The sequence below is a fragment of the Larus michahellis genome, chromosome 2, assembly GCF_964199755.1.
Source record: "Larus michahellis chromosome 2, bLarMic1.1, whole genome shotgun sequence".
In the NCBI taxonomy this organism is placed as follows: domain Eukaryota; kingdom Metazoa; phylum Chordata; class Aves; order Charadriiformes; family Laridae; genus Larus; species Larus michahellis.
The window spans coordinates 118,640,635-118,653,003 of NC_133897.1; the positions used below are offsets into that span (position 1 = coordinate 118,640,635).

The 12,369-nt window shown below is 41.2% G+C and overlaps 1 protein-coding gene across 3 annotated transcripts in view; it reads left to right on the top strand.

The window, feature by feature from the left end:
• LAMA3 (laminin subunit alpha 3) overlaps positions 1–12,369 on the top strand; it is a 124,416-nt gene that overhangs the window by 28,110 nt on the left and 83,937 nt on the right. For all 3 annotated transcript variants that reach the window (XM_074576845.1, XM_074576846.1, XM_074576847.1), the window contains exons 8-14: positions 2,017–2,135; positions 6,138–6,228; positions 7,443–7,574; positions 9,397–9,459; positions 10,816–10,857; positions 10,989–11,126; positions 11,947–12,081. In XM_074576845.1, the coding sequence (XP_074432946.1) occupies positions 2,017–2,135; positions 6,138–6,228; positions 7,443–7,574; positions 9,397–9,459; positions 10,816–10,857; positions 10,989–11,126; positions 11,947–12,081 (720 nt within the window). The remainder of the gene's footprint in view (positions 1–2,016; positions 2,136–6,137; positions 6,229–7,442; positions 7,575–9,396; positions 9,460–10,815; positions 10,858–10,988; positions 11,127–11,946; positions 12,082–12,369) is intronic.

Genomic DNA, 12,369 nt, shown 5'->3' on the forward strand with positions numbered 1-12,369 from the left:
CTGGTCCAAAGCTCTTCAGATCTAAAGACACAGCAGAAATATCAAGACACAGTCTTGTCTGTATGATCATGCAATAAGACATGGAGAATCAGTTGTCTCTGAGTTGTGCTCCCAGTTGTGCCAGCTACTTGGAATAGAGTTTGGAAGGATTACTCATCGTGAAGAAAGTAGGTCCAGGGCCTTTAACTTCTGTTTTGAGGTGCTTTCAGGAACCCATTACCTTCCAGAGTATCTTATCCCCTGGTCCAGATGAAGGGAGAATTTCCCTAAACATGAAGTCATAGCTTTATAAAGTCTAAATTTCAGGAATTTCCTGGGAAGGCTTCCCTTAATTGCTGGAACATCTGTAATGAGAAGCTCACCTAGCACCCAGATGCTTAGGGAACCCCTTTTTGTTTCCTGCATTCCTTCAAAAAATTCCTGTTGTTCCGCTTCAGCAAGGAAAGAAGATCAGATCAGGAAAAAAAGGACATAAGATGAGTTTATGGCAAAACCATGGTCCTACTTTTTGATTTATGCTGTTTGCTTGCTACTATGGTTGGTTCCTACTCAGATTTATATTATAGTTCTGGAAGATGTCAGTGGAGGCAGTCAGAGCTTTACATGATCAACAGGAAGAGATTTATTTTAACTTAGATGGAAAGATTACGAGATACGCATAACTGATCTCTAGGAAATTAGATAAATTATTTTCTGGGTAAATCCATCACCCTTTACTCAAACTTTATTCGCAGTAACTATTCAAAGTGTGGAGCTATTTTTTTCAGGTTAATTCTCTTCTGCAAGCAAGGCACAAATATTGGGCTGATTCTGGGATTTATATTGCTAGGCCTTTTTGCTAAAGGTAAAACAGCAAAGGCTTTTCAGGATTTAGGTCTCCCACCTTGATGTAAGGAGATCAGTGAAGCCAGCTGGTGGGTGTACAAGGCCACAAGGGGGTATATCGGTGGATGTATCTCAGATATTATCAATAGGTGAACTTCCTAGACGGAGGCATGTGTGAGGCTTTTGTGCCTGCAAGCAAAACCCTGCAGGTATCTCTCTCTCAATCTCTTCTGATCACTGCATTATTAACATCTGTTAGATGGAGTTAAAAGTATAGCAGAACATGTATGTAGATTTTTTTCTACGTGGATTCAGAGCCACTGTGGGTTTGGCTGTTACCTTTCTTTGGCTTAACAGAAGGGGAAAATAAAGGAAAAGGGCTAACCACACACCACCCAAAGTAAAGCTTAGCACAGCTGAGACTGTAAACAACCATAAACCGGGGAAATGAGTTATCTCAGTCACCTAATTCTATCCTTTTCTAGATAATAATAATACATTATTATTATTGTGTTAGTATTGTTCTCCATACCATATTTCTTCAAACCGTACTTCTTTTTGAATCCACAATTCTCAGGATTGTGATTCTCTAGAATGAACTTCTAGAATTCTCTAGAATTCTCTAGAATGAACCTCTACTTAAAACATCCATTCAGAAGACAGCAGCTGAGTAAAGGTACAGCTAAATTTGTTGGTATATCTGTACCTATGGCTGAGTATGAGAGTTCCTTGGTGTAGGTCTTTTTATTTTGATGTGTATATCTTATCTATAATTGTTTGTTTTAAATAAAGATTTAGTGTACACAGCTTCAGCCCAGATGTATTTTTAGACATGGAAAAATACAAAAAACATTTGGACATGTTCTTGGTAATTTTTAAAAACTGCTGAGACCATTATTCTGGAGCTTCCTAGTTCTGCAATTTGTGCATAAATATATTGTTTTGAGATAGTACAACTGTTGCCTCCTCTGATAAGCCTAACAGTTCCATGTTTTCCTCACAGCTAGATGATCTTATCATGCTTCTCATATGAAAATCCAGTTGTTGATAGGTAAATACATGTATTTGAGCATACTTCAACATACCTGACTGTATGTGTACATAAAAAATTCTGAGCTTCCTTTTCACCTCTGCTACATTACTGAATTCCAGCATGATAAAGCAAGCTGATTTGGAATATTACTTTTTCAGCCTGCAATTGCCATGGACATGCCACTGATTGCTACTACGATGCTGATGTTGATCAGCGTCAAGAAAGCTTGAACATCCATGGGCGTTACGAAGGCGGAGGAGTCTGCATTAACTGCCAGGTAAAAAGGTCCTTTTGGTCAGTTTAAAGGAACGACATTTGAAGAAGGGCTACTGAAGTGGGACTGTATCCACACCAATAGTTTGGAGGCTGAGCAGTCTAGATAGCTCCATTTCTCTGGTGGTGTTACTTGTACTCAAAGCAGGGAAAAAGGTATCTGAAAATAATTTACATTGTACAACATTGCTTGTATAAAAGACATACATAAATTGTTATTTATGCTCGGTCCTGTGTGATGCAGCCACACAATGTAACAATTAAATCAACTGCAAAAAATTCCCTTTCCTGTTATTACAAACTGACATTTCCCTGCTTAGCAGAAGGAAGTAAAATTAACCAAATAAAATTCGAGCTCAGGCCAGCTGGTTCCTTACTGCAGCAAAACACAGAGGGCTTTCCCTCATCAGCAGGAGTAAAGGAGGGCATAGGCTTTAACAAGAAAGAAGCTTGTAGGTATTGAAAAAAGCACAGAATCGTAGAAGGGACCTCTGGAAGTCATCTAGACTGATGCTCCACTCAAACCAAGGCTGGATGCGAAGTTACATCAGGTTGCACCGAGAAACGTCCAGTTGAGTTCTGAAAATTTCTGAGGATGGAGATTGCACAGACTCTGGGTCATCTTTTACGGCACTTCATCACTGTCATAGTAAAGAGATTTTTGTTACTGTTCAGTAGGAATTTCCCCAATTGCAACTTGTGACAGTTGGCTTTTCTCCTTTTACTGTGCATGTCTGAGAAGAGTTGGCTCTGTCTTCAGTGTAAACCCCTCTTAGGCAGTGGAAAACTACTATTAGATACCCTTACCCACCTTGAACATCTCTTCTCCAAGCCGACCAAAGCCATTCCCTCAGTTTCTCCTTACATGCCACGTGCTCCAGCCCCTTAACCGTCTTAGAGGCTTGGTTGGATTCAGTCAACAAATGTAAACTTGGAGGTCAGAGACTTTACACTGTATCTGTCATTAATGAATAATACATTCTTGGAAAGATAAAGAATGTCTCTCATCCTGAGTAACTTTTGTTCTGCTCTGGCTAATCAGGAAAGATCATACAAGGCTCTGATCAACTTGATCTAGTCTTGGACTTATCTCTGCTTTGAGCGGGATTGAACAAAGAAAGAACAAAATTATTCTAAATGTATCAGTCCTGGTTATATGACTGATATTAATTGTTTGTAATCTGATTTTGGGAAGTTATGGTGGATTAAATGAGTTTACCATAAATCTAATTATAGCTTTTTTCTTTTTTTTTTTTTTTCATGGACAAAACACATGGATTTTAATATACTTTTTCTGTTTGTGTCAGGGAAAAAAGTATTAGGAATGGATGCCTGAAGTGACAGAATTGAAATGTTGCATACAAAGATAGATTCCGTTTCTTTAGAGTCTGATAATGAGGGAGCTCTGGAAATCACATAGTCTAACCCTCTGCTCAGAGCAGGTCTAATTAGATCAGGTTGCTCAGGGACTTGTTCAGTCGAACCTTGAACACCTCCGAGGATGGCGATGCCACAACCACTCATGGCAACCTGTTTCAGTGTTTGACCACCTTCATGATAATTTTTTTTTTTCTAATATCTAATTGGAATTTTCCACGTTCCAATCTGTGCCTGTTGCCGTGCACCTCTGAGAAGAGTCTGGCTCCATCCCCTTTGTATCCTCTGATCAGGTGGTTGTAGATAGCAGTAAGTTGTCCCTTCTCTTCTTCATGATGAAGAGACCCAGCTGTCCCTCACCGTCTTGGTGGCTCTGACAGCATCAGTCATCTTAGCACAGAGAGCAGTGAGGCTGATCAGGCATACTTTGCCCTAAATAAATTTATGTTGAATGCATCCAGTCGCCTTCCTGCCCTTCATATGTTTAGAAATGGCTTCTAAGATGATTCACTGGATCTCCTTCCTCACTGAGCAATGGGCCCATACTCCCATTAGCTTTTCTTTTGCTGCTGATATACTCCTAGAAACCTTTCTTTTTGCACTTCACCTCCCTTGCTAGTTTTAACTCCAGCTAAGTTTTGGCTTTCCTAACACCACTCCTACATGTGCGGGCAATGTCTTTGTATTGCCACCAAGTAGGCTGTTCCTGGTTCGGCCTTCCGTGTACTCTCCTTTTCAGTTTGAGATCAATCAGGAGCTCTGTACTTATCTGTGTATGGCCTTCTGCCATACTTACTCGACTTTCTGCACATCTGCATAATCAACTAGCTCTCCTGGTCCACTTTCCCCTCCAGGGCAGCTTCACACAGAACCTTGCCAAGCAGATACTTGAACAAGCCAAAATCTGCTTTTCTGATGCCCAGGACTGTAATCCTGCTATTTGTCTTGCTTACTTGTTTCAGGATCTTAAAATCCACAGTCTCAGGGTCACTGTAGCCAAAGCTGCCCTCAACCTTCACATGCTCTTCCTTGTTAGAGGGTGTCAGTTTGAACTGAGCATCTCCTCTAACTGGTTCATAAACCTCTACCTCCAGAAATTCTTTGGTACATTTGAAATAACTTCTGGATTATTTGTGTCCTGCTGCGTTGTCTTTCGGCAGATATCGAGGTGGTTAAAGTCATCCACAAGTACCAAGGCATTCTCTAGCTGCCTGAAGAAGGCATCATCTGCCTTCTTGTTCAGGTGGTTTGTAACAGACACCTACTACAATATCAGCGGTGCTGCTCTGTCCTCTTACCCACAAGCCCTGCACAGGTTCATCGCCTGCCCCAGCCCCGTGGAGAAGCCCCGGCACGCTCTGCAGCCCCAGACCTGGACAGTGGCATCCATCTCCAGGAGCTCTGTCTGGGGTGAGACCTCTGATGTGCCACAGGCGTTAGCACCAGTAGTCTCCAAAGAATGTGCCGTGTGATGTGTTAAGACCATCACTACACAATCTCCAAGTAGCCCTACACATTTTTGAGATGCTGGGCTCCTCTGTGGTCCTGCCATGCTAAGTGCTGCAATGGACCACTGCGTCTCCATCTGCTGTATGACGTGAACATCGCACTCCCTGATCTAGCACCAGCCTTTCCCAGCAGTAGCTCAGATGTGAAGGTGCTAGAGGAGGCTCCCGTCAAGAGTTGGAAGCAGAACCCAAAACTACTGTGCAAACTGAGAGCGCCAATGGCGAGCAGCAGCCCCAGCAGTGTCCTGGGTGCCCTGCTCATGAACCACCCCACCAGTCCCTCTGTTAAATGCTGGGTCCCTGCTCAGCCCTGAATTGCAACACTCCCTAAGGAGGAACTAAACAGTGAGCGGGAGCTGGAGGCTCCTGCTGTGATTGCTCCAAGGCAAAGCTTTTCTCCCATCTCCAGTTCCCCATTCACAAGACCCACCAGAACACCTCATCATTGTGATTTACTCAACTGGTGAATGTCGCCCCCACCAGAGGGGTGCTTTGCTGCAGGAGTTGAAATACATTCAGGACTCTATTCACAGGAGTTTTATATATTTTTCCTGCAGTTCAAGTTACTTACAGATTTTTTTCTGTGTGCCTAAACCACATGTTTATAGAGAAGTATGCTTTTCTGATGGAAGATCTGTTTTGTGATGACCTGACTGATCAGGTTTTGGTTTATTTTGATGTTGCTGATGTTGCTGTTATATAGGGTATTAAAAAAAGTAATGTATAGTATGAAGAAAAATTAACGATGCAGTTGCCTGAACAATGTATACGTTATGATAAGAAAGTAGTATAAAAAGAGATAAATATCATGTGATAGTTAAAACAGAATTTTTTTTCCTAGATTTACTTCTTTTTGGTTAAAATAGCTCTTTTTTATCATGCTTTAAAGATAAAATTCAGCTGCTTTATGGAGAATACAGTGATTCAGAAATCTGTAGAGAACAGGTGGTTAAAGAACAGCAAATGATGAATGCAATCTTTATTGCAGTCATATTCCCTTCTTTTCCTGTGCTGATCCTTTTTCAGTTGTACATAGAAACAGTGTAAAGGATGTTATTGTTTCTTAATTCTTCCAAGTTCCCCTTTTTTCTCATATTCTTCTTGTGTTCTATTTTGTATAGCATAACACAGCTGGTATTAACTGTGAGAAGTGTGCAAAAGGTTACTATCGTCCTTATGGCATCCCAGTGAGAGCTCCTGATGGCTGTATACGTGAGTCCTTTTCTATTAAGTATCTTCTCATGGTAGTGGCTTGGGGTTTTTTTGCTATAATGAGGTCATGGGATGCATCTTTTGGGGAGGAAAAATCAAAGAGTGGCCAAAAGATGTTGGAGAACAATTGCAAATGTCTTTCTGTTTTGCTTTAGACCCTTTTAGACCCTTTCTTCTCAACTTATGTGTCATAGGAGCCTAAACTTTCAGTCCATCAGTAGGATAATAGGAGGAAGTACGTCAAAAAAGGCTGCTGAGGAGACAGGATCATGTAAGCCAGGGGTGCTGCTACACACCCCACAGTGAGGTGCCATAGAATCATAGAATTGCCTAGATTGGAAGGGACCTTCCAGATCATCTTGTCCAACCATCAACCTAACTCTGACAAAAACCATCACTAAAGCGTATCGCTGAGTACTACGTCTGTTCGTCTTTTAAATATCTCCAGGGATGATGATTCCACCACTTCCCTGGGCAGCCTGTTCCAAGAGCTCTAGGAAGCCACTCTCATCTCCTACCCTCATGACCTTGCTTCTCTTAGCTCTCTGATGTATATATGAGGTATCCCTTGGCTCTTGATCACTTGAAAATTTTATTCTATAGCTCAAGAGGTCACGAGGATCTCTACTCCTACTTTATGCAGTGCTGAACCTAACATCTAATAAATAATGCAATAGGATAATTACTAATATAACATTTTAAAAAGAACTGAGTATAGGTTAAGAGCTGAATTACAAACAGGCTGAAGGAGCATTGTGACAGGCAGGCAGAAGCTACGGTTTGTTGTATTTGGGTATTGAAATGAATGGGAAGTCAACAGAGCCGTGGGGTGCTGCCAGAATGTTGCATGTGGTGCGTAAGGGAAGGTGGATGGAGCATGGTGCTTACTCTGGATCATGGAGAGAGATGAACAGAAGCCAAGGAAAAGACAGCTGCTACAGTGCTGTGGAGTAACACGCAGCTCTCTGAATTAAAAAAAAATAAATTAAATGCTCTAAGAAAATAATATAAGTCTTACCTCTAAGGGACAGCATAAATATTAATTGGAGATGCAGAATACTTGGAAAATATGTAAGTGTATGCAAATGTTAATTCTTTAAATAATGAGTCACTCACAACTTCAAATGAAACACTATTCTAATGCCATTGTGCTCTGCTGTAAAAGGCAAATTAATTCTTTTCTGAAAAGCTGCTAATTGCTGGTATTTACTTAGTCTGCAGCTGTAACTCGGAGCATGCAGAGGGCTGTGAGGAAGGGTCTGGCCGCTGCTTCTGCAAGCGGAATTTCCAGGGAGAAAACTGCGAACGCTGTGCTGATGGATTCTATGATTATCCATTTTGTGTCCGTAAGTATACAAATAATAATGCCTCTTTTCCAGTATTTTAAAAGTGCATTAAAGAATTAGCCGTTTTTATGACACTTGACTTGGTTAAAACATCTGGCATTTCAGCTTCGCATGTTCACACATTCTGATAAATCAATTGTCGTAATACTGAAGAGAGTCTGGTTTATTTTACAAAACTATGGCTACTTGACAATCAAAGAGATTGTGCTGCATTCTCACAATTCTGAGTTCATTTAAAACATCTTCATCAAGGCTACAGCCTGGCTCTCGGTAAGTCATGAACTCCAGTCCTAAAGCTCTGCAGAAATTGTCTAAACATGTCTCAGGCTCTGTAGGTATAAAGATGCCTTGGACTGGGAAGTGGAACACAACTTTAGTGAGGGAGAGGGGAGACAATGGTTATGTGCTCTCCTTGACATCCCCTAGGACTTGGAACTTGTATCCCTGATAAACAAAGCTTGTGGGCTGTCAGTGAATTAAAAAATAACTAAAAATGATTCTAAAATAGCACCTGGGTAATGCTGGAAAGATCCTCCTGGCAGAGCAGAAGACTCTTAGCCGTGCTCTCTTATTTTTGCTGGACTGTGGGTAGATGCAGATATGTGGGCGAAGGAGTATGTTCCAGTTTGTTTCAGATTTTTGAAGAAGTGGTTGAAGGAAAAGTGTTTGTAAATCCAGAGAAAATAAACATATTAGAAAAAATTATCTGGCACAAATGCTGAGTGCTTCGCATTATTGAAAATGGTAACAGAATGCTATCTAATGCTATTGATTAATTGGAAATTAGGTTTTTACATTAAAATAAAGAGATTAAAATTAGGTGTTGGGAATTCAGCAACTTAAATGCTTTTCCCATAAACAGATTAAATATAAAATAACAGAGAAAAAAAATAACATGAGGATTGTGTTTGCTGCATAAAAGCTTGTGATTCCATGATCAGATTGTAAAAACGCATCCCTGCGAGAGGTTGTGCCCTCAGGAGAAGTGTTTCTGACAGCTGATAAAATAGGTTTTGTCCTGGGGCAAGGTGTGAGGTCTGACTAAAACAGAGGTACCATGATAAAAATGGAAAAAGAGGGAAATCAATACAAAACAAAGGAAAAAAAGGCTGTAAACAAATTGCATGGTTTTTGTATTCAATGGCTGGAATAGAATAAATCCTCTCTGTACAGTGCAGTCTAGATTATCACATCTCATTTATCTTCTTGTTTGTAATCCAACATTTTTAAGTAAGTTCAGCTCAGGTGGGCCTTGATCTAAGTCACACTGATGTTTGTAGCACGTCAACTTTGGGTTCCATCTTACTGGAGGGAAGTTTGTTGGGTTGTCTTTCCTAAACTGGAGGATTCTCAAATAAAAAGCTCCCAAGATGTAATGTACATGTCATGGATTCTGGCCGTTCAGGTAGCGAGTGGTGATGGCACATGGCAGGAGATGGACCTTTAGCTGGAAGCAGGGAATGTGAAATAAATATGGAGCTCCCTGGGTAGCTCTCATAACACCGTCTAGCATGGGAAAGCTTTCTGTATGAAAGGGTGGGGAGCAGGGGAGCAACCTGGTAGCATTTCCAAATGGTGTCTGGCCTTTCCTGCTTGTTCTTTTGAGAAGGGGTGTTTGTACCTGAATTGGAGAACAAAACTAAAATGTTTCTTTTCCTGTTCCTAACTGAAAGGAAACTGAGCTGAAGTTGGTCACTTGCTAGAGTCATGTCAATATTGCGGTCCCTGTGTTGACAGGAGATGACTTCATGGTTTGTCGTGGTTTTTAGTGAAATAACTGTGTCTGTTTCAAATACGCTTCGTTGTTTCTTTTGTTTTAAAGGTATGCCTGTACATCCTTTTACTTCTCCAAATCCAAGAGATGAAATGGCTGGTGACATAATTGGCAAGTTATTGGTGGTTCTTCTCCCCAAACCCCCCTGCCCCCATTTCACTGTTTCTCCCTGTGTCTGTTTTTCACTGTTTCGGTGGTGCCTGCTCTTTCATGGAGATTTATGTAGTAATTTTGCCACCGTTGGTATTTATCTTTTGGAGAGCCTTTGTTCTTGCCAGAAGTTCATCATATTGTCATGTTCGTATTGAACAGTTTAGTAGGCTAGTTTCAGAAAGAGTTATGGATCGAAATAAGTTTGACCACCCTCCGGCAAACATCTGCAGAAGAGGGTGACCATCTTGTCTGGTGCTCTTATGAACAGATCCATCAAGACTTTCTGACATGTACAACTTGTCAGCTGCTTTGCGCTGTAAATCTCTTTGCGCTAACTGGCCTCTGCTTCTCGACTGTCCTCTTGCACCTGGCAAATTGTACATCGCCCTCGGCAGTGAAGGACTTTGATTTCGAAGAGAGCTACATATTTCTTGTTTAGCCCACTGCAAGGCTGCCTGAAATCCATACAATGATTCCCTCAGTGGCCTTATGTTTTATAGTATATATTAGCATACTGCAGAAGGGAGACATCATCACAACTAGTGCTTAATCACATACATATATGTAATGCACTTTGAGATTAATAGCTTTAAAAAAACTCAAAACCTTCTTCATATCCTATAATCAACATTCTTCCCCTTTATTTCTATCAGCTTTAATAGAACTGGAGTTTATGTTGGCAAATGAAAAAGTGTTTTCTTCTGTGAATGTAACAGGCATTTAGATGTAAGCAGACAGTACGAATCCATATATGTATTTACAAACAAATCCATATATGTATTTAAAAGTCCCAATTGTTTTCTTGAAAATGTCTGCAGTTGCCATCACAGCCCACAAAGCCTCAGTCTCCTGTATCATTTATCTCCTTTGTACAGCATCCAAAATAATCGCCCTGGTGGGCGTCTGCGTATGCTGTGTTGCATATCCCCTTCCCTTCCATATTTTTAAAAGGAAGAAGAAAGAAAACTCCAAAGATAAAATGAAAAATTATAAACAGAGGAAAACAGATCTTGAGCTGTTTACATTTTCAATGAGTAGCATCTGACTCTGAAGGCATATGAAAGGCAACTGCCTCTAAGTGGAAGCTTCTGTGTCTGTAGAAGTTTTAAATTTGTGCTGGCAGACTAAGCGCGATTGAATTTTATTTTTTTTAAAATGATATTTGTGTGTAAGCGTCATGCGAATAGTTTTTTCGGTTCAAGAGTAATAAATGCTAAGCACTGCTCTGTTTTTCTCTGCAAAAGTATGAGGAGCTGTGTGATTTTATGCACTAACTTTGTTCCTTTCTTTCTTTTCCTTTCCTCCTGTAACTAGACGGTGGCTGCAAACCAGGGTATTTTGGCCCCCAGTGTCTGCGTAAGTGCCATAGTTTCTTTGATGCCTGGAGCCTGCGCTCCGGTGTAAATGCCAGCGTTCGGCTTCCAAGTGAAATAGGAAATTTAAGGCCATAACACCGCAAATGTTTTCTTTACAAATGTGCTCTTCAGCGTGCCAGTGCCACGGCGCAGGAGTGCTGGGCGGTGACTGCGATGGAAACACCGGACAGTGCAGATGTCGAACTGGATTTCAGGGGTTTTCCTGTGACACCTGTGCAGCTGGGTATTTTCACTACCCCTTCTGCCAGGGTGAGACAAACGTTCCCTTTCGGCAAGCGCATCCAAAATACAGACCCAAGTTTTATACTGAAGGATGAAGTTTGTTTGCCACTGAAATGTGTTCATATGGGGCTCTCCCAAAACTCACAGAAGTCAAAGAAGAAAAAAAAATGTGATGAGGAGAGATTTCTATCTAAAAATGCCCTTATTTCCTTGGTTGCTGCCTACTGTGTGATGCAGCTGTCAGACTCCAGCTTGGGGTTGGATTTAGTAACGTTGATGAAACTTAGAATACCTTTGGAACATTTCTGTTACTTATCCTTGTTGGTTTTTTTTAAAAAAAATGTGTTTTATTTGAGTTTGCAACCTCACTTTTATGGACCAAGCTGCCCTTTCTAATCAATACTAGAAAACTGACTGTTTTTAAACTTCATTAACCGTACTGTCTTTTTAGGCATTTTATTAACCCCTCCTACCCGAGATCGTAAATCAAAACCATAAATTGTTTCATTTTAGTCTTAAAAAAGGATGGAACTACTTTCAGTAGTTGGCATACCACTTGGCATCGATAAATCCCACTCTGAGTGGGGACAAGCTGCGTGTAGTGCTGCAACCCTGGTACTGAACCCAGTAGTTACTTCGAGCCAGATTCTTTTACTCTTTCTCCCTCTATGCTGATTTATTACGGATGTGGGCAATGAATAAAAGCTATTATGAATCAAAATAACTCTGATGGGAAGATTTTGGTCCTGTTGAGCACCAGGGAGTTGCTCTTTTTTTAAGTTAAAGACAGATAAAAGAATAGAGCCTGTGCAGAGGCTGCCTCTGAAATGTCTTTTGTGGTTTGCAGTGTGCGAATGTAATTTGGCGGGTACCCAGCCCCAAGTCTGCGATTTTCTCGGGAGGTGTCTTTGTCGCTCCGGCATAGCTGGACGTCAGTGTGACAGCTGCCAGCCTGGCCACCACTCGTTCCCTGCCTGTCAAGGTAAGGCTGCCGATCACGTGCACAGCATCGAAGAGGCCCCCAAAGAGGCAGACTGGAGGGCTTTTCGGGTAGTGTTTCTGCAGTGGCAGAAGCAATGTTCACAGCAGTAAATGGGCAAGGGACTCTTGCTCTCTGCAGTGAAATCCTCGTACGTTCTCATTCTCCAAGCACTAATTCCAGGCGTGTTTCCATAGTAGGGAAGAATTATATAGTCTGTTTTCTCACAGGCATTTTTTTTTGGCACGGTCAGATGGTTTGATACAGCCTCAGTCAGCACAGCTGTCTTGA